Below are 18,933 nucleotides of genomic sequence, written 5' to 3'. Positions count from 1 at the left end.
AACGCATAAAATTCATTAAAGAAGCGATTCTCTTTTGAATTTAATTCCAAGCACTTTTTCTTTGTTGGTTAGACCAGATTCTTAGATTAAGAAACAAGAATGTCCAAAACAGTTGAAAATAACTAACTATTAAAGACAAAACTCGACGACCCTCCTCATAATACAACAGGGCCGCATTTAGGGGAGGGCAGGCGAGGGTTCTGCGCTGGCGCCTCACAAGATAGGGGCAACAATAAAGATAATACAAATTACGACGAATCGGGAACTATATTTTTTTTCATCAATGAAATACTTTTTCTTCCTTTCGAGTGTGTCATTGCTAACACTGGTGTTAGATTTTATTCAAGTCGCGTAAAAGCATCTAATATGACTTTTGCGACTACCTATGGACATCAAGTGCCAATTAGTCGCATACACGCTAGTGATATTAAATACTTAATTGCACCATATACATACCACACATTACATATTGCATTTACAAAATGTTTACTATTTTTGTTTTACTGTGCATATATTTATATAAATATTATGATATAATTTATGCACTGGGGGGTTCAGAACTCCAAATCCGACTCTGAACACAACTCTCGCCAACTCCCACGTACAACAAAATTAGCCCAGTTTAGCCTAATAAATAATTAACAAGCGTGTATCCGAGTGGACGCCATAACATGCTGCGACAGAAGGCTATGTACAATTGTATATACTATACTATACCATCTACTATCGTAAAAAATCATATATGTACTACTTTGTATTCCTAATGCGTAATAAATACCCTTAAAATGTGCTCAACTACTGGAAATATCTGTGGTCAATAAATATCTCCATTTTATTATTTTAATTGCTGTTAGAAATATAGTTTGCACATGTCAAGTATCTAATTCAGTAGACTAGAATGAAAGACGCCATTTTAGAAGTTGACTGTCTAATAAATAACGACATATACTGTTACCTATATACTGTGGTATCATAACGGCTGAATAAACCTACATTCCATTGTGCGGTTCACTCGCACCATTAATTCAGCTGGTGGAAATTTGGCCAGTGTCCGTTTTGGCTAACCGGGATACGTAAATTATTATTTAACCTGTTTAACCCATAGATACCTAAATCATCACCTACAACCGCATACACCTATGTACCACAGAATGTAATATTGGTATCAAATTATGCAAGCTTTAGGCATAGTACTCGTGGGCTTTAGGCATTGTACTCGTGGGCTTTAGGCCGAAATCCATACTACCTAATATTATAAATCCGAATGTCTGTCTGACTATCTGTCTGTTTGTTCCGCTTTCACGGCCAAATCGCTAAGACCGATATTGATGAAATTTGGTATGCATGTAGTTAAGACCCCCGAAATGTTATTTTAATGGGGGATGAAAGTTTTTAATCAATTGATATCAAGCCAAATCCTGGCGCGAATCGGTTCCTAGATGAACATTGATAATAATTGTCTACAATTTCTAAAACTATTGAACACAAAAGTAATCACATCACAGAATAATAACATGCAGACAAATGTGAAAGTACAGATGTATGATAGTCGTCGAGTGTCGAGTCATGATAATTATTCATTGTATCTTAATTAAGTTTCAACGTTCATGTTAGTCCACATGAACTTTGGCTTTTGGTTGTAATTGTACCGTGTTAACTCGTTACTACGTAATGATTGGTTTGGTAAAATAATGGGCATTTTGAATGAAAAGAAATGGTGCACTTTTTAAGAGAAGGAAAGATGAAAAACATATGTACCTATATGTATTGTGTACAAACATTACAAAGTATTGAAAAAATCTAGTTACTATGTGGACGGTTTATTCAGATTTTCTCAGTCATTTTTATAATGGAAATTTGTGGAAAATTAAACTCCTTTTGACGTCAAAGACAAAAAACATATTAAACTTTTTCATGTTATTGTGATGAGAATAGTTAGAAATCTCTACTAAATCTTTTATCTCATCAAAAATATATGATATTTCATATTCCATAACCCAAACATCTAATAATTAGTAATGAGTAGACCTAATAGACTTTTTTGTTTTTATTTGTGATCTGCGAATATGCGTAACTAAAATCGATTATACGGCCTTTACCTGTGGACCGTCACATAATTAACTTTTAATTTTCTTTTGGTTGTTACAGAAAGTCTTGGCGTAGGTGATCGTCGGCGGTGGTGAACGAATGATGAGCGGGATCGTGTTCATCATCACCAGGCGTCATGGCCGCCCTGTCCTGCTACCAGCCCTGCCGGTCTCACCTCGCCCAGCCCGCTAGGTAACATCATCACCAGGCGTCATGGCTGCCATGTCCTGCTACCAGCCCTGCCGGTCTCACCTCGCCCAGCCCGCTAGGTAACATCATCACCAGGCGTCATGGCTGCCATGTCCTGCTACCAGCCCTGCCGGTCTCACCTCGCCCAGCCCGCTAGGTAACATCATCACCAGGCGTCATGGCCGCCCTGTCTTGCTACCAGCCCCAGCGTCCTAACTTCTTCATCGTCAGCAGACGTCATTTGGCGGGGTTGACTTGCTACAAGCCCTGCTAAGTTTGTTGAATTAAATCATCAACTGATGAATCATCATCACCTCACCCACATGTCACTGCTGGAGATATCTCTGGTCTATCCCAAAGTTACTTCCAATTTAATTCAGATTATAAGCAGTTTGGGTCCAGGTTCTTGCTGCGTCGACAATGAAACATCAGGTCACCTGGAAATATTATTACAAATAAAACCCCATAGTTAGAGAATGGTACTCTATCTTTTTGTTTTCCATTCCAGATGCCTGGACGATGAGGAGACTCACGCAGCTACCCTCTCGCTCCGACGGCAGCAGTTCATAGAGAGATGCCACGAGAGCCGCGCCGTGAGGAACTGGGACTCCATTCCTGAGGTGAGATCTGGTCCAGTCATGGGTCTGTCTTGGTTTTACACTGCTGAAACGCCTTCACAAGACATTATTATAAGCGCAAGAAGTACTTGCCACACTTTGATGTCCGGCACTTTTATATAATTTTCCTTTCCTTCATTTGGAACGAAAGAAAGTGCATATTCTATCGATATATATCGAATGAAAATGCAGTCAGTCAGGAAACTGGAAGCAAAAGTCCCAAAATGTTCTGCATTGTATCCGTTTCTGTGTTTGTGTCCGTCGGACCAGCAATACAAGGCTTAATGCTTAATGTGGGCTGTTGAGGGTTGTCCAATTATTATTTATTTATTACCCAGGTGTCGGTGAAGAAAACCAGGGAGGAGCTGACGAAGCATGCGTCACAAACCCTGCCGCTGACCCGGCGGCTGAACGTGGAGTCAGGGTGGTCGAAGGTCGAGGAGGTGCGCAAGAAGTTTGAGGGCGCCGCCAGCGCTACCTCCTTCTCTAGGTCATTTGAGTCTCCTCCGAGGTTAGTTGACAAAACAGCTCATGTTTTTTGGCTTATCTCATCGCTGAGCTGAGGAGGAAGTCTTTGAACATTGGAGTCTCCTCCAATTATAAACACTCCATTTGTATTCCCCGTTTTGGAAGACACCTTGGACTGTCTGGTTGTCGTCAAATAAATCATCGAGATTACTGAGTGTGTGATGCTAACAATGGTGTCAGATTTTATTCAAATCGCCTAAAGGCATCTGACGTGACTCTTGTCTGACAAGACTCAATCATTTAAGACCTTAAGGAAGATTCGATTGTGACACTAGCTTGACCTTGTATTTTGGTAAAAAAATCTAAAAGTACTTAAATAAGAAATAGAGGTACAGAACCCGTACAACTTTTAAGTTTGGTAAACTTTTTACTACAATTACTTATATATCATTGTCTCAAATAATGGTGTCTACCAGGCGTCGCTTAGCCGACTCCCTGTTCGCGAGCTTCAAGCTGCCGCGCAAGAAGGACGGCATGTCGCAGTCGCGCTCGCTCGCACCTCAACCGCAGCAGAAACGCAAGTCGGCGGTCGAGCTACTCGCCGAGAGTAAAGCCTTCTACGTCAAGTCCGAGACTGTGCTGGATAGGAAGCAGGAACTTCCTCTGAGGGTTAGTGGAAGAGTGCCTTTTTCTCATCATCATGTAATTTAAGTGTGGAGGCTCCTGTCGGTGACGACTCTTGGTGCGGTGTTGGTGTAATGGTTAAGTCGCTCGCCTGTGGATCAACAGGGCCCAGGTTCGAATCCTACTCGTGCCATATGAGTTTGTATACTTCTTCTACTACTAAATTTTATAGAAGCACTATTATCCTTCCAGTCTTGGGAATTTTTACATCTGTCATTGCGCCATCTACTTTGGGTAAATCGCAATTGATATTTGATTCTGAAACTTACCTTAATAATGCTACTAATACCTATATAAGTACTGGAATAATATCTGGGCTAATATTTTTGAAAAATAAGGGTTTTTCAATTGAGTTACCTATATACACACACCTAATCCATTAGAATTTAAAAGGCACAACTGCGCCATGAGTGTGACAGCAGATTATAATTAACTATTTTCTTTGGATATCAGCGTCATTAAAATGTTGGTTGTTTATCCTTCACGCAACTGCTGGAAGGATTTTTAAATTGTATATAAAAATAGAAGAAATTAACTAGTTCCTGCCACTATAATTTATTACATAGATCGCAGTGTTAAGCAATGACCAATGACTCATAATTGTTTGAAAGGTCAGAGTAATGACCTAGTTCAGCTGCTATGTAGTGTTGTTTTGGGTGAGACACGTCTGCATTTAAAACACAGGTGAAATACGTTAATATCACCTGAACGTCGAGTCGTCAGGGAGTTAAAATAGATTCCCCTAAAGATTTAGCTCTAGCCATAACATTAGTAACACAAGGCCTCAAGCATTCGGATGCTATCCAGGTTTCCTAGTCTTGCAACTTTCTCGTTTAAGATAATGCCAAATCTTTCATTTTTATAGCTGAAATATATATCAGCCTTTGATTAAAACTAAACAAGTAAAACATTATTCTATGAACACTCCTTTTTCAAAAATATCAATTAACAAATGTGGAAACCTATCTGTTTTGCGATAAGTGCGCTCTAGAATACCTAGTTATAACTTATAAATGTTTTTTTTTTAATATATTTTTTTATCTGAAACGATAACTAAAGCCTCTTGCAGATGAGCAGCGGACTAGGACAGGCGATAGCCGCGGGCGGCTGTCACCTCGTCAGCTCCAGTACACTCACCAATGACGCCTGCTGCAATCCATGTGAGTTGGCTAATATGAGAAAACATTATAACGACTCTGAGGTGATAAATATGGCAATCACATATACTTATATTATATTAACCTCAAGATGGCAATATAACAAGTTTATTTGTTAGACAAATTAAAAAACCCCCGACTTTCAATATTCATTTCACTACAACTTTTGAATGGCTGAACCGTTTTCATGAAACATGACTAAGAAAGAACACTGGGGATAAAATTATCTATGACAAAAAAATCTAAACGAAAATCCGTTCATCCGTTTGAGAGCTGCGATGCCGGATACAGATAGATACACAGATCACAGATAGACACGTTAACGTTTTTGCGTCGGGGGTTAAAAAGCGTTGGCAAGTACTGGCTTCTTGCTGTCAAGAAAGTGATCTGATAATTGAAAGAGAGAGTACGAAATCTATCGCACATGGAAAATAATTGTGATAATGAACCTATGCTATGTATATTACAGATGCAACAACCAGGAGCATAGGCAGCACCCGCCGAGCGGTCAGCGCGGGCGAAGGTCTGCAGAACACTCTGAGAAGGCTGCTCGAGCATTCCGACAGTAGGGAGAACGTGTATGCACCGACTTATGGGGGTACGTCATCACAATTTTCCTGAAAGCTAGGTAGGAGCTAGATATAGTCCAGTTCAAGAATGACTGCTTAGGGTATTATTATACTCTACACCCATTAATGTGAACGATTTACGTAGAAGAGTTTGTTGAATATTCTAGGAAGGTCATAATTCTTTAAATAAGTAGGTTTTCTACCATTGACAAGATCTCACCATTGAAATTGGCTTTTTCGAAGTTCCATGCTCCGCGCATGTGATCCAGGTCCTAGAATAGTTATATATATATATAATACTAAGGTCTACGTGAGATTAAATAAATAAATAAATAAATAAATAAATATATTAGGACAAATCACACCGATTGAGCTAGCCCCAAAGTAAGTTCGAGACTTGTGTTACGGGATACTAACTCAACGATACTATATTTTATAACAAATACATATATAGATAAACATCCAAGACCCGGGCCAATCAGAAAAAGATCATTTTCCATCATGACCCGACCGGGGATCGAACCCGGGACCTCTCGGTTCAGAGGCAAGCACTTTACCACTTCGCCACCGAGGTCGTCAGATTGACAACTGTTAAGTAGTAAAATAACAATGTAATACTTAAAGCACTTGTAGACCATCTAAGTATTTCTATTCTTTTACAGCCCACAAAGTATTCCCAGACTCGCGCCGTCTCAAAGACTCTTACCCTGACCGGGAGATGCGTTCCCAACACACGTCTGGCACGTACTCTGGGACGTTCTCCGGGACCTCCTCCTCAGGGACTTCGGGCTCCAAGCACAAGTCCGACCCTGACAAGATGAGCCGGCCGCTGAGCTTCGGGGATGCGAGGGTCTTCTTCCCTGAGTCGTTTGTAATACCGCGCCAGAGGGCCAACGAAGTTGTTATCAAGAGTCAATATTCTATACGTGAGTTTATTATCATTTCTTTACTCCTCTCTTCATATTTATGGCTGACCCATGCGTCAACTCGTGAACCGATGCTGCCGGGAGGAACTGGTCAGTTCGATTTCTAAAGTATTAAATTTGGTCGATTATACATATATTTTTCATCAGCATTCGAAGACTATCATAATGATTCCGTATACCTTTTGACCGTGTACTTCCATTGTTATATTATGGAAAAAATATATATATATATAAAAAAGGTAAACACTTCTGGACACTGAAATGAATTTCTTTCGGTATTTCTTCTCCTCAGCAGTGTTCATTCCGAAATTTTAGTAATTTGTAAATAATATTTATTTAATTTCGAATATGATATGAAAAAGTGCATGAGATGGTCTGATTTCTAATGAAATGCTTTGCAGCGAGTTCGCACTCGAGCCCGCGCCACATGCAGCTGCCGGAGCCGGAGCCGGCGTCGCCGGGCGCCATCAGCCCGCCCGCGCAGTACGCGCACTCCGCGCCCCGATACCTCAGGTGATCGTCAAAGTCATAGAGATAGGTTTACGCACAATTTTCCCAGTTTAATGCCAAAAAGTCGGGCGGCAAACCCAACTTGAAGATGGGTTTGTACTCTGACTTTGAGGAGAAACTGGGACTCGCAAATTAATACTTAATATTAATTTGAGAAGTAAATGGGTACATACTACACATCTCTGGTGCTTTGCCTAAGATAGGGGAAAGAGGTGTCGTAAAGCCAACAGCGAGATGAGCGGATGACATCATCATAGAGACGCAAGTCGTACGTGGATTACATTTAACACATGACGGAGAAGGTTGGTGGAGGAAGAGACCGGAAAAATTCTAACTGAGACACAAAAAGACTTAATGATCAGCTACCAATGAGGGAGGGCTACTCCTCAATTGTTCATTGCAGGGACATGATTTTTTGTCGTAGCTTGAACGCAACAAAACCACTCTGACAAAAACTTGTGTCAAAAATGACATTTTTGTAATGGTAACATATATCCAGAAAATGGTAAAACAATATCGTGTTTGTCTGTTTTCAGATCGAATTCCCACTCGCAGCCGAGCATGCGGGAAGAGGACAGCTGCCCCAACATCAACAGTCACAAGTCTCTGCCAGACCTTCACACGCAGACCAGGTGTTACCCTGAGCAGTAAGTATCTCATAATAATATTGATTTATTACGTGAAGAAAGCAAGGAGATAAAAAGACTGAAATTAGGAATGATTTCATACATTAATTTAGACATAGATATTCCATTTAGATCTGATGAATTTTCCTTAAATTTATCAAAAGCATTTGACTGTGTTGATCACTCTTTGAAAGAGCAAACACAGATATCCGTGTTTCCACTTTTTACATTAAGGTGATGATAGAATTTAAGATTATTTTTATTTAAAAAAAGGTATTGATTTAGATAAAGGTATTTATTTAATAGTTCTTTATATTATAGCTATTTAAATGGGAATACCTCAAGGCTCTACACTAGGTTGACATGCATTATTTTCACGTCCGTTACGTCACAAAGTTGATAAACTTTCATTTAAACCTCTATTCGTATTTAAGGCGAGGTTAAAAGTTAGATATCTTTTTAAACCTAACGTAACCTCTTTTTTATATACAATAACGTATTATTTTAAAAAGAGCTAACGAATAAACGTCTTAACCCATCTAGCATCTCACTTTCATCTGAGGCTGAGTCTTCTCTATCTAGCATCTATCTATCTCATCTAACTAAATGATATTTTCAGTGCTAATGTGGAAAGCACAGCGACCATAGGTTCGATAGGCCGTTCGCCGCGGCGACGACGACACTCCACGCACCAGCGAACTGCCTCCTGCTCGTCCAAGGGTACCAGGTAAATTAAATCACCATTTATAATCCCACTATAGTGCACTTCGCTGGAAACACTGATTGTTTATCGCAAGTGTTTATAAACCAATCTTGACCAATTCTATAGCAAAAAATGTAATTCGTTAAAAAATGTTTTCTATTCTTGATGAGGTTGACTGTATGATGTGATGTGATGTGATGTGATATGATTTATATTGTGTTATGAACTTGATGTAATGTTCCAGGTCTAACCAATCGTCCCTGATGTCGTCGTGCGATGCGTTTTCGGAGCACCCGTCGCCAGGGGAGGACAACTATCAATCTTACAATAGGTTGGTACACACAGTATTCTTAATACCTAGTGTACATACAGCGTCGACGACTCAACTATACCGAGCGCGACTGAATTATTGAAAAAAAACCTTACCTACCTGACCACAGACTTATAATGTATATTATAACGCCCAACCGAAACCATAGAAGCTAAAAACTTTGAACTTTTTTCATCGCTTCTGTGTATCTTTGTGTCATCTGTGTATCCAGTCCGGCTAAACGGATGAACCGATTTTGATCTAGTTTTTTTTATTTGAAAGATAATTTATTCTAGAGTGTTCTTAGCTATGTTTGGAAGTGTGTTCAACCGTTTGGAAACCGTCAACTCTTTTCTAGTGGATGAGAAGATAAAGTTTAAATTTAACATTTTAATACTGTATGTATTAAAATGTTAAATTTAAATTTGACATACAATTACATATAAATTTACATATTACAATTAATTGATTTGTTCCCAGCCGCTGTGGATCGTCCTTCGCCCGCGACTCAGGGGGCTCCAGCGGCCACTACACCCAGCGCAGCGCCCCGCCGCACGCGCATCAGCATAGAACTGATTCCGGATCGTCTACACAACATGAACAGACAAGGTAAATGTTTTCAAATTTATAATATACTAGCTGCGCCACGGTGCTTTGCTCTCGTGGAAATTTCGGGATAAGACCCCATGTTATTAGAGATTACATTCTACCCGTGTACCAAATTTCATAACAATCGGTCTAGTAGATTTTGTGTGAAAGAATCACAAACATACATACACATATCCACACAAACTTTCGTAATTTTTATAATGTTATTAGGACTAGCGGCCTGGTATAAAAACATAATAAAAACTAGCCTATGTTACTCCTGGAGGTTTCGTCTATCTGTGTCAAATTTTATCAAAATCGGCCTAGTAGTTTTTGAGTTTATTCATTACGAACAAAAATACAAATCTTTTCTCTTTATTATGTTAGTATAGACTACCGGCTGTGTCCCCGGGATTCGCACGCACGGTTGCGATGACACTTTTACGTTCAAGCAAAGTTCAAAAAAAGAAATATTCAACTTGCAACATTATTTGGCGTCTTTGTTTTAACGTAGCATACAAAGTAACAATCAAAGAAAACTTCTCTATATTAGTCATCTTCTAATTAAAATTTCATACTTACGAATATAATAATCTTCTCTAAATTTAATGTATTGTATGTCTCTAAATGTAATGTAAAAATTCAATGTATTTTATTTACTATATATTTTTTTTTATTTAATGTAGTAGGAACATACCTATTTAAAAAGTTATTTTTTACTGAAACCGTCATGTTTATAACTAATTGATGTGGATAAAATAATAAATACTTTCCTTCAAAACAATGTACAAGTTGCGAGCTTAGAAAAGTCTAAATAATGAATATATGAAGATAAATATTTTACGACAAACGTCTTGAAAAAATGTTACGAACATTTCCGAATAGACTTTACGTCATTAACTACTTTATTTATTTTAATTGGCGTCTAATTATTTGGCGTCTTTGTTTTAACGTAGCATACAAAGTAACAATCAAAGAAAACTTCTCTATATTAGTCATCTTCTAATTAAAATTTCATACTTACGAATATAATAATCTTCTCCCAGCCGTTACAACTCGTACTACATGGAACCGGGAGTGCCTCTAGAATGTTACGTGTCGGCCCCCCCACAGTTCCAAGATGGCGCGCCCTCCCCCCCGCCACCGCCGCACCCCCCACTGCCACACTCTCACTATGCACAGCCTAGAGTCGGAATTCACTTCCAGGTAATTTCTGTTCATCGATTTCTTTCAATTCATTGAGTTTTATATTAGTCATAACATTACCACCACAAAAGAGTCTTAATTAATTGCGTTGCATGGTGGCGTAAGGCGTAATAAATTGAAAGTCCTAAAATTTTTCAGCCAGTTTTTATTACGTTTATTACAATAAACTGCTTTAATTCCACCAACAGGCGAGCGCACCGCCCCCGCAGTTCCAAGATGACCCGCCAATGTATGACTACGGCGATTACGACTACCCGCATCGGACGCCTGTCAAGTGTGCCAATATCAGGAAAGACTATACCAGTTCCAGGGATTATAATAGGTTTGTCTGATTATGGTCTCAGCCACTAGAGATCCACTTATGATTTAGTAAGCCTTTCTCAAATGATTCCATCTAGACCTATATGACATTGCGTACATTCTGCAGCCATAAAATAGTATCCTATTTAACAGTCTGTCTATCATAATTATCATCATTGAAAAAAAAGAGGGCTGCCTCTTTTTCCCACTGCTGGGAAAAAGCCTCTCTTAATGAACGCCATCCTTCTCGATCTGTCTTTAAAGAGTTCAAAAGAAATGAGGGTGCTATTTCCTCTTAGCTGACAACACTGTGTTTACTAACCAATCTTGCTAATTGGTATTGCGGTGACCATAAATGTAGTTCGTTAAAAATCTGCTCACTTTTATTATAAACTTGTACCAAATATATTTATTTTTGGACCATTCCACTAGGCAGAGGGAAGCATTCAATTTTAAGTATCATCTTTCTTAGATACCACGAACCCAACACGGAGCTGGTGAGTAAGCAGCCAGTGTGCCAGGAGCACCGCCTGCGCCCGCGCATCGACGACACGCAGTACGTCAACGCTCCACAGGTACAATTGATTTTTATATTGCTCCCCTGTTATTCACAAATCATATTCTCACGCCATATCAACTACTTTCAACAAAATCTGAATACAACCACAGAATACATAAAGTACAAGTAGGCCAAGTTTTGATTGATTTTGCAAAGGCTAAGGAAGAGTTAATCTATTATTGATAGGATCGTAACTTAATCCTAATTTCGATTAATATAAATTATTTTATTTAAACTTTATTTTAGAAATAACGATTTGTAAAAATAAATCATAGCCAAGTCTTCAAAAATGTACTCCGAATGTAACCACGCGAAGATGTTTAAAGCGTTATCTAACATTCGACTAGACATTCTTCAAATGTATGTATATGATGTCACAGATATGTCCACCGGAGGAAGTGACGTCGCCGCTAGGCACGTTCAAGCGGCAGCGCTGTCTCCGCTACAAGCAACGACGACCGCGCCCGATCCTGAGATCTAAATCAGATATTTCCGATAGGTTAGTGTGGTCAACATGATGATGTTTTTATGGAGAAGTATTTATTTCATAGATATAGCTTTATGTTAATGTTTAAATTAGCTACTACAAAATTATGACCTAGATATAATTACATATTTTCATATGTTGTATGCATTTTAAATAACTTAAAACAAATTTGTTAGAATTAATTTCCCAGATTATATATCACATTAAAATTTCCAGATACAGACGCACAGATGGCCGAAGCCCCGCATCGGCTCCGTGTGAAGGCGAGGACTCGCCGGACAGTCCTTCAGAAGAATCCGCGAGGCTCCAGAACTTCTTCGAACGACTCGGGCTTGACGCGAGGCAGTACGATGCTCTCATACGAGACCAGCCTCCCGAGAGTCCTGTATTCTTTTCATCGGCTTCCACTGTGGATTCTAATCAATTAGCCGCCACTGCGGATTATACGGTAAGCGTCTAGTAAAATTACTTCACATGGCACTAAATTCAGAAATTGTAAATGCTTTGTTATTTTTATTAATGCCTACCATTAATTTACTTTGGCACAGGTACAAGGCCCTGCTAATGTACAGAAGCAAATTTACCGTAACACTGAGCCACCCAGTGTAGTCGAACGAAACGCCCGCATCATCAAGTGGCTGTGTCAGTGCCGCAAAACGCAGATGCAGCCGCCACAATGAGTGACGAAACGGGCACTAGTAACAGTCATAAACGTTAATCTTTAATTGTAGTGGTTTAAGAATATTGGATGAATTTTCTTCCTGCATTCCTGTTGTGCTACTATAAAATCGAACGTAATGTTAGATAGGGGACTATTTTAAACGTGGACAATTCTAAAATAAAATTAATAACTGCACAACTGTCATGTGTTCAGAAAAGAGGAAAAGGCTTTGATAGGCGAAGAAATCTTTATTATATGAGAGAATTTTAAACACCTGATAAAATATGTTTGTATGGCACGTCGCAACACGTAAAATCAAGCGCGGTCAATTTCCAATATGCAAGTTTCCCATTGAACAGACGGGCGTATTAAAGAGTTGATGGCACTGACGCGACAAATGTAGATTTATAACATCCTGTAGGTAAGTCGAACAAACATCTTTGCACTCTAGGCTAGGTCTGATTTTGAGACAATGACACACAGTTCTCGAAATGGATTCCTTTTTAAAATAATTATTAATATGGCAAGGCCATCGACTGTTGGTATGGTAACTAACTGATACTAGTTCATTATTTAGTTTTTGCTAAAATAAGACTATAAATATAACTCGATGGGTTACTGTTTACTTATTGGTTTTTAAATCTTCTTATTCTTTCTAGTCACGATACATTTACCTATCGCTGTATTCATTCGAAATTTATACTTTTTAATAATACAAAACAAAAGCTGCACTTCTAAAAAAAAATATAACCCATCGGAGAAAATAGATTGTAACATCATTTTGCTATTCTTAAATTACTTTGATAGTTTTGGCAAATTTGGTTTCCGTTCTAAACAAAGTAGGATAAATTAGTATGCAAGCTCACCAAAGATACAGACTATATGAATATTATTTAATATGAAGTTGAGACTTGGCGGCATAGTAGATTCAATGTATTTTATTTACTATATATATTTTTTTTATTTAATGTAGTAGGAACATACCTATTTAAAAAGTTATTTTTTACTGAAACCGTCATATTTATAACTAATTGATGTGGATAAAATAATAAATACTTTCCTTCAGAACAATGTACAAGTTGCGAGCTTAGAAAAGTCTAAATAATGAATATATGAAGATAAATATTTTACGACAAACGTCTTGAAAAAATGTTACGAACATTTCCGAATAGACTTTACGTCATTAACTACTTTATTTATTTTAATTGCTTCAAATTAATTAAATATTTGAAAAACTTGTTTTGTCTTCAATAAATTTTAACCCAAAGTATAGTAGGTAACCCAAACCTACTAGAATTTTATATCATTGTTTATGTATTATGTTTTATGTCAATTGTTATTACAATATTTATAGAGGCTTCTTTAAAAAAATATGGGCATTTATTCAAAAAATTGTTATACTTAGTATTATTCTCTTATTTGTAAAGTTAAATTATAATTCTAAAATCTTCGATAACAATAAATATTAATAATGACAAATTCACTGCCTTAACAATTTTGAATTTCCACGAACGTATTGTAAAGCATTGGAAAGAAGCCATCGCCATTTTTCAGATAACGCAAACCATGTTCCTGCTAATGGATTTGTCTTAATTGTAATATCAAATATTTAAAAATCTGTAATCTGTATTTCAATATAAATAAATACATCTTTAATGATGAAATGTATAAAAATTATTGTTAAATACATTGTATATAATCTGTCAATTCATTAGATATTAAATATATATCGAAATTCCGAATATTTTGCTGTAGGTAATTAAACAATATGGCTCACATGCATTCGCATGACTCGAATATTATGAGTACATAAGTACCTAAGTACTAACCTACCCAAAACAGTCTTCATTTCAAAAAGGTAATCTTATTTAAAATAATTAATATACATTTGATCACGAAAGTTATATCTGTCGCTAGTTCGTAAGTTCAACGGTACATATGTACCTAGGTACGTCTATGACGTGTGTATGATGTTGGGAGCACAAAATGGATCAATTTAGATATATTTAAGTTGTGCCAAATTATATCTATCCGTAATTATCTGTATCCACAAGTTATTATAATGATGCATCTATGTGGTTTAATTGATTACTCAATTTGCCCAGTCAGTTCAGTAAACGTTTGCTGATGTTGTGCAAAGTTTGAGAATTAGCGTTACATACTTTAGTTACCTACAATAGCAATAACATACCTACTGCTACAATAGAAAACAAACGAGTGTTATATATTAGGTACCACTAAGCATTACATATCTTTTATTACCTACTTGCCGGTTTTACCCGTCGCTGGATACTAGAACTTTTACAATAGATAAGTATTTAAATACTTGCATCAATATTAAATTCGTGAAATGCTCGTTTGTACTAATCAAATATAAATAGGTACTAAACATTATGAATTACATTATAATATAAATTAACAAACAAAATTAGAATAATAAAGACAATATTACGAAATCGACATATTTAAGCGGGAAAGCATAATAATAATTACTAAGTAGGTATACTATGCATAGCTCCGTAATAACGCTACAGAACCACGTAATAAATAAATAGTAGTAGGTACTTTAACAATCATACAAAAGACTTGTATAAACAAATTGTTAAAATCGTTACTAATTGTCTTAATCAAGGGTATTTTCTTTGCTTTATAAATTGAATGAGAATAGTATTTTAACATAAAGATATCTTTTTTAACTTAGCTGAGATACTCCAGTATATCTATTCGATCTGTATTTAAAAAATAATGTAAAAACATTTACCTTTCTATCCATTTGTCGAAAACAGCCTACGTGACCCTAATAAACGATTTAGTGCTCGATACTATCTAGCACTTACAATCTAGGTAGGTACATAAAGTAAACCATTATTTTTTAAAACAACATACTTTATGTTCTGTGATATGCATGATAATCGAATAAATATTCGTACAGATGTACTAAAAATAGGGCCACTATTCTTATATATTTTATGGTTGTGTAAGTGTGTTAACTTGGCCGAAATACTACCGAGTGCCTATAAAAATTCAATACCTGGCTTAACATTTAATTAATAAAATACTTAACTTTATATTACTTAAAATGTCTGATGTAAAATATGAACCTACTTAACTACTGACCTATATGAATATCAATAAATAAAATAATAAAAAATTGGCTAGCATTGAAAGGTTGATCTGTCATCTTTCGATAGTGTTTTCTGAGGTATCGTAACAGTATTAGATAGTTTAGCATTGGATGCTTCCATTATTTGTGTAAATAAGATTTACGTAAATTGTTAGAACTTTATTGTGGATAAAAGAATTTTATTGTGGTATATGATACTACTGTTGTTTTATTTCTACCTTCCGCAATTAGATATAGTTTTCCACTCTTCTACTTTTTTTTGTGTTATGGCCATGGAACTATAATAATAATATAATTCCGTTTCACTATTTGATTGTATGTCTACATCGTTCGCCAAAACGATGATTTTGCTATGGATTTTGCCAACAATTTGCCAAAATAAAAAATGGCGGGAAACTATTTTCAAACTTAGTTCTGACCGGAAATGTGGTTTAATATCTGTCAAATTGCTAATTTCAAAATGTCTTTCTTTCTCATTTAAAGTCATGGCTGAGGATCGTGCATGAAATTATTAGGTACTCCGTACAACGAAGTACTTATTAAATCTTGTCAATTTATTAATGAAGGTTTTGGCCATTCCTTTTCTCATTTCACACACTGATAAATAATAAACTATTTAGAGAATTCCTGTTTTCTTTCGCCGGGAGCAAGTAATGGTTAATGAAAACTACAATAAAATATTAAAACATGGACTTCATACAGGTAAGATCTTCAGTCAAAATCAAGTTTATATCAGTCTGCATTATTTGGTCAACTGCGGTCATAAGACCAACATTGACCAAATAATGCAGAACATGACCTAAAATAGTATTATTATTTTCAGGATAATCCACTAAATCCTTCCTTTTTCCTTTAAACTTGTACTTTTGGTCGTAAATCTGCAACAGTATTGAAATTATTTATTGGCGCTTTTTGCCTCCATTGGCAATGTGTGTGTACCTTAGTTGTACCAGTATCGCCATCTGCGCTGAGTTTTGCGTAAAATGCCCTATTCCATGGTCATTTCATCACTAAACTATCAATCAGTGTCAGTGTATTGACATGTCTATCTAATGAGCTAGTTAATGACAAAAAAGATAATGAAAATATGGCGAAGAACAAAATAGAAGAATAATCGGGTTTCTTACAACGTTATTATAAGTACCTAATAGAATTAAATATCAAATACAATATTGTTGAAGACTTGAAGTGTATGGAGAAATTTCGGTCTCTTCATAAATAGGTAAAAGTGAAGGTACCTTTGATGAAGGAAATCTCATTTCAGAATGCTTTCAGACTCTGCTACAAATTTAATGTGAAATTTTTTTTTCTTTTAGCCTTAAAAAGCTTAAAAAAAACCCATTCCAAAACTTTGATATGCCTAAAAAGCGGAGAACAGATACAAGCGACGCTAGTGACGAAGAGAAGGACTACAGAGACAAGAGGAAAAGAAATAATGAGGTATTTAAGAAATAAATATCAAGCTCAAAAGGGAATAAAAGTTCCGACTGATAAATCAGATTTTATTTAATTTGATTATATTAAGTCTTCATTATCATAGCTATTTTAATGTCCTCATTGTTTGAGCACTGGCCTTCCTTTTGCTGCATAAGACTAATGCAGATTTGTGGGTCTTAATGACTATAAATACAACTGGCATCTTCTTGTTCCTTAGTATGTATAAACTATAAATAATATTTTGTTTGGCCTCCTTTCCTCTGATGGCGAAGGTTGCTTCACTACACCACAATTGCAGGTAGAAAACTCACACCATAGTGATACTGTGGTCATCTAATTAAATTTTAATTAAAGCCAAATTTCAGGCTGTCAAGAAGAGTAGATTCAAATCAAAACAAAGGACACAAGAGACTTTCACTAGAGTCAGCAAATTGAAGGAAGACAATAAGGTTCTTGAAGAAAAAGTAAAAATGTTGACCCGAGAACTGCAGTGCTTGAAGGATCTCTTCCTCGCACATGCAGCCAATAAATCTCAGGCCTCATTGGGGGGGATGGATCTGCAAAAACTACTTGATGATATCCCGGATGATAAAGATCAAAGTAACAAATAATTTGCTAGCAAATACACAGTTATATGAAAAGCAATATAAAGAAATATTAAGAAATCAGACCCTGGGCTCTGACACTTAACAGCTGTGAAACCAATCAGGAAAACACTTCAATGAGATTATGATCAACCAACATTGCTTCTACCCTTAACCGTAGTTTATGGATGTTTTATTTCTAGGAAATACAAACTCAACCAAGGAACCAATCTTGTTTGTTATCTGCTCAATCTTGGTTGGCCTGAGCATCACTTACTTTGTTTTAGATACACATGTATTATTTTATATTGACAACTTAGGATGCCGACATCCATGTAAAGTGTAAATGAAAAAAGCTTTTAAAAGTAAGAAAGCAGACCCTGGGCTCTGACACTCACCATCTGAGGTAGGAACCGAGAAAATGCTGGAGTATTCTTCGAAGTGCACTTGTTTTGAGTGTACTGTCGCAGCATACCAAAATTATTGTTCGAAACGCACCAAAAAAGTGTGCTTCAAGGAATGCAATAAATATTGAAATTTCGTTCTTCCAGTGCACCCACGTTTAAATATAGGGAGGAGCATGAAGTTATAACCATGGGTGCTCTTCAACATATTTTTGTATTTCTCGAAGTGCACTTTTTTGGTGTGGTTAGAAAAAATATTTTGGTGCGCTTCAATGGGTGCACTCAAAACAAGTGCATCGAGGAATACCTCAAAATGCTCACATGAGAGAAAGAAAATAAATGAGATTACTGTGCTAGTATTAAAATTGTTCATATTGCTGAGCCCATTTTGTTAAGTTGTATTAAATATACTTATAATTTTGTAAGTACAAAGTGTGGTAGGTTCCTTTAGAATACCTATTTTAAACAAAAATATATATTTGTTATATGTTGCATTTCTTAAATATATATATTGAAGCACAAAGAGCTGTAATTAGGTTGAAGATATAGTAAAACAATTTTTAATTTATACGTAAATGGCATAGTTGCATTTTATAAGGTCATCTAAGAAACATTTTTACAAGTGTCCTGTTTGAAAATCTAAATGTTTATTTTATTAAAATTATGTTACATGTTTTAAATGTTATTTATTTCACTGTATCCTACAATACAAACATTTTAAATGTTGCAAGATTAT

At 36.4% G+C, this 18,933-nt stretch overlaps 2 protein-coding genes across 5 annotated transcripts in view; both read left to right on the top strand.

Moving 5' to 3' along the window:
• Window positions 1-13,563, top strand: part of LOC128679770 (uncharacterized protein) — a 48,985-nt gene extending 35,422 nt beyond the window's left edge. Inside the window, exons 2-19 of one of the 3 annotated variants that reach the window (XM_053762211.1) lie at window positions 2,149-2,280; window positions 2,786-2,897; window positions 3,233-3,405; window positions 3,839-4,031; window positions 5,116-5,206; window positions 5,673-5,801; window positions 6,435-6,698; window positions 7,100-7,211; window positions 7,745-7,855; window positions 8,454-8,561; window positions 8,782-8,868; window positions 9,328-9,456; window positions 10,482-10,641; window positions 10,830-10,963; window positions 11,414-11,516; window positions 11,881-11,999; window positions 12,210-12,435; window positions 12,536-13,563. In XM_053762211.1, the coding sequence (XP_053618186.1) occupies window positions 2,225-2,280; window positions 2,786-2,897; window positions 3,233-3,405; window positions 3,839-4,031; window positions 5,116-5,206; window positions 5,673-5,801; window positions 6,435-6,698; window positions 7,100-7,211; window positions 7,745-7,855; window positions 8,454-8,561; window positions 8,782-8,868; window positions 9,328-9,456; window positions 10,482-10,641; window positions 10,830-10,963; window positions 11,414-11,516; window positions 11,881-11,999; window positions 12,210-12,435; window positions 12,536-12,667 (2,439 nt within the window). In that variant the 5' untranslated portion in view covers window positions 2,149-2,224 and the 3' untranslated portion in view covers window positions 12,668-13,563. Of the gene's footprint in view, window positions 1-2,148; window positions 2,281-2,311; window positions 2,435-2,785; window positions 2,898-3,232; window positions 3,406-3,838; window positions 4,032-5,115; window positions 5,207-5,672; window positions 5,802-6,434; window positions 6,699-7,099; window positions 7,212-7,744; window positions 7,856-8,453; window positions 8,562-8,781; window positions 8,869-9,327; window positions 9,457-10,481; window positions 10,642-10,829; window positions 10,964-11,413; window positions 11,517-11,880; window positions 12,000-12,203; window positions 12,436-12,535 lie in introns of those variants that run through there. The other 2 variants (XM_053762209.1, XM_053762210.2) reach the window with 2 other exon arrangements.
• A 3,206-nt stretch (window positions 13,564-16,769) lies between these two features.
• Irbp18 (Inverted repeat binding protein 18 kDa) lies at window positions 16,770-18,877 on the top strand. 2 transcript variants are annotated; one of them, XM_053762235.2, is made up of 3 exons: window positions 16,770-17,006; window positions 17,089-17,212; window positions 17,575-18,877. In XM_053762235.2, the coding sequence occupies exons 2-3, from the start codon at window positions 17,129-17,131 to the stop codon at window positions 17,818-17,820; spliced, it is 330 nt and encodes a 109-aa protein (XP_053618210.1). In that variant the 5' UTR covers window positions 16,770-17,006; window positions 17,089-17,128; the 3' UTR covers window positions 17,821-18,877. The 2 variants fall into 2 exon arrangements, with proteins under 2 accessions (XP_053618210.1, XP_053618209.1); XM_053762234.2 differs by having other exon boundaries at window positions 16,804-16,994.
• Window positions 18,878-18,933: the final 56 nt, after the last annotated feature.

Source organism: Plodia interpunctella, chromosome 22, assembly GCF_027563975.2.
Source record: "Plodia interpunctella isolate USDA-ARS_2022_Savannah chromosome 22, ilPloInte3.2, whole genome shotgun sequence".
In the NCBI taxonomy this organism is placed as follows: Eukaryota; Metazoa; Arthropoda; class Insecta; order Lepidoptera; family Pyralidae; genus Plodia; species Plodia interpunctella.
This window is presented reverse-complemented; position numbering and strand designations above follow the sequence as displayed.

Coding starts and splice junctions, on each gene's coding strand:
- Irbp18 (XM_053762235.2), top strand. CDS start 17,129: ATGCCTAAAAAGCGGAGAACAGATACAAGCGACGCTAGTGACGAAGAG. Junction 17,213..17,574: donor AGAGGAAAAGAAATAATGAG/GTATTTAAGAAA, acceptor GCCAAATTTCAG/GCTGTCAAGAAGAGTAGATT.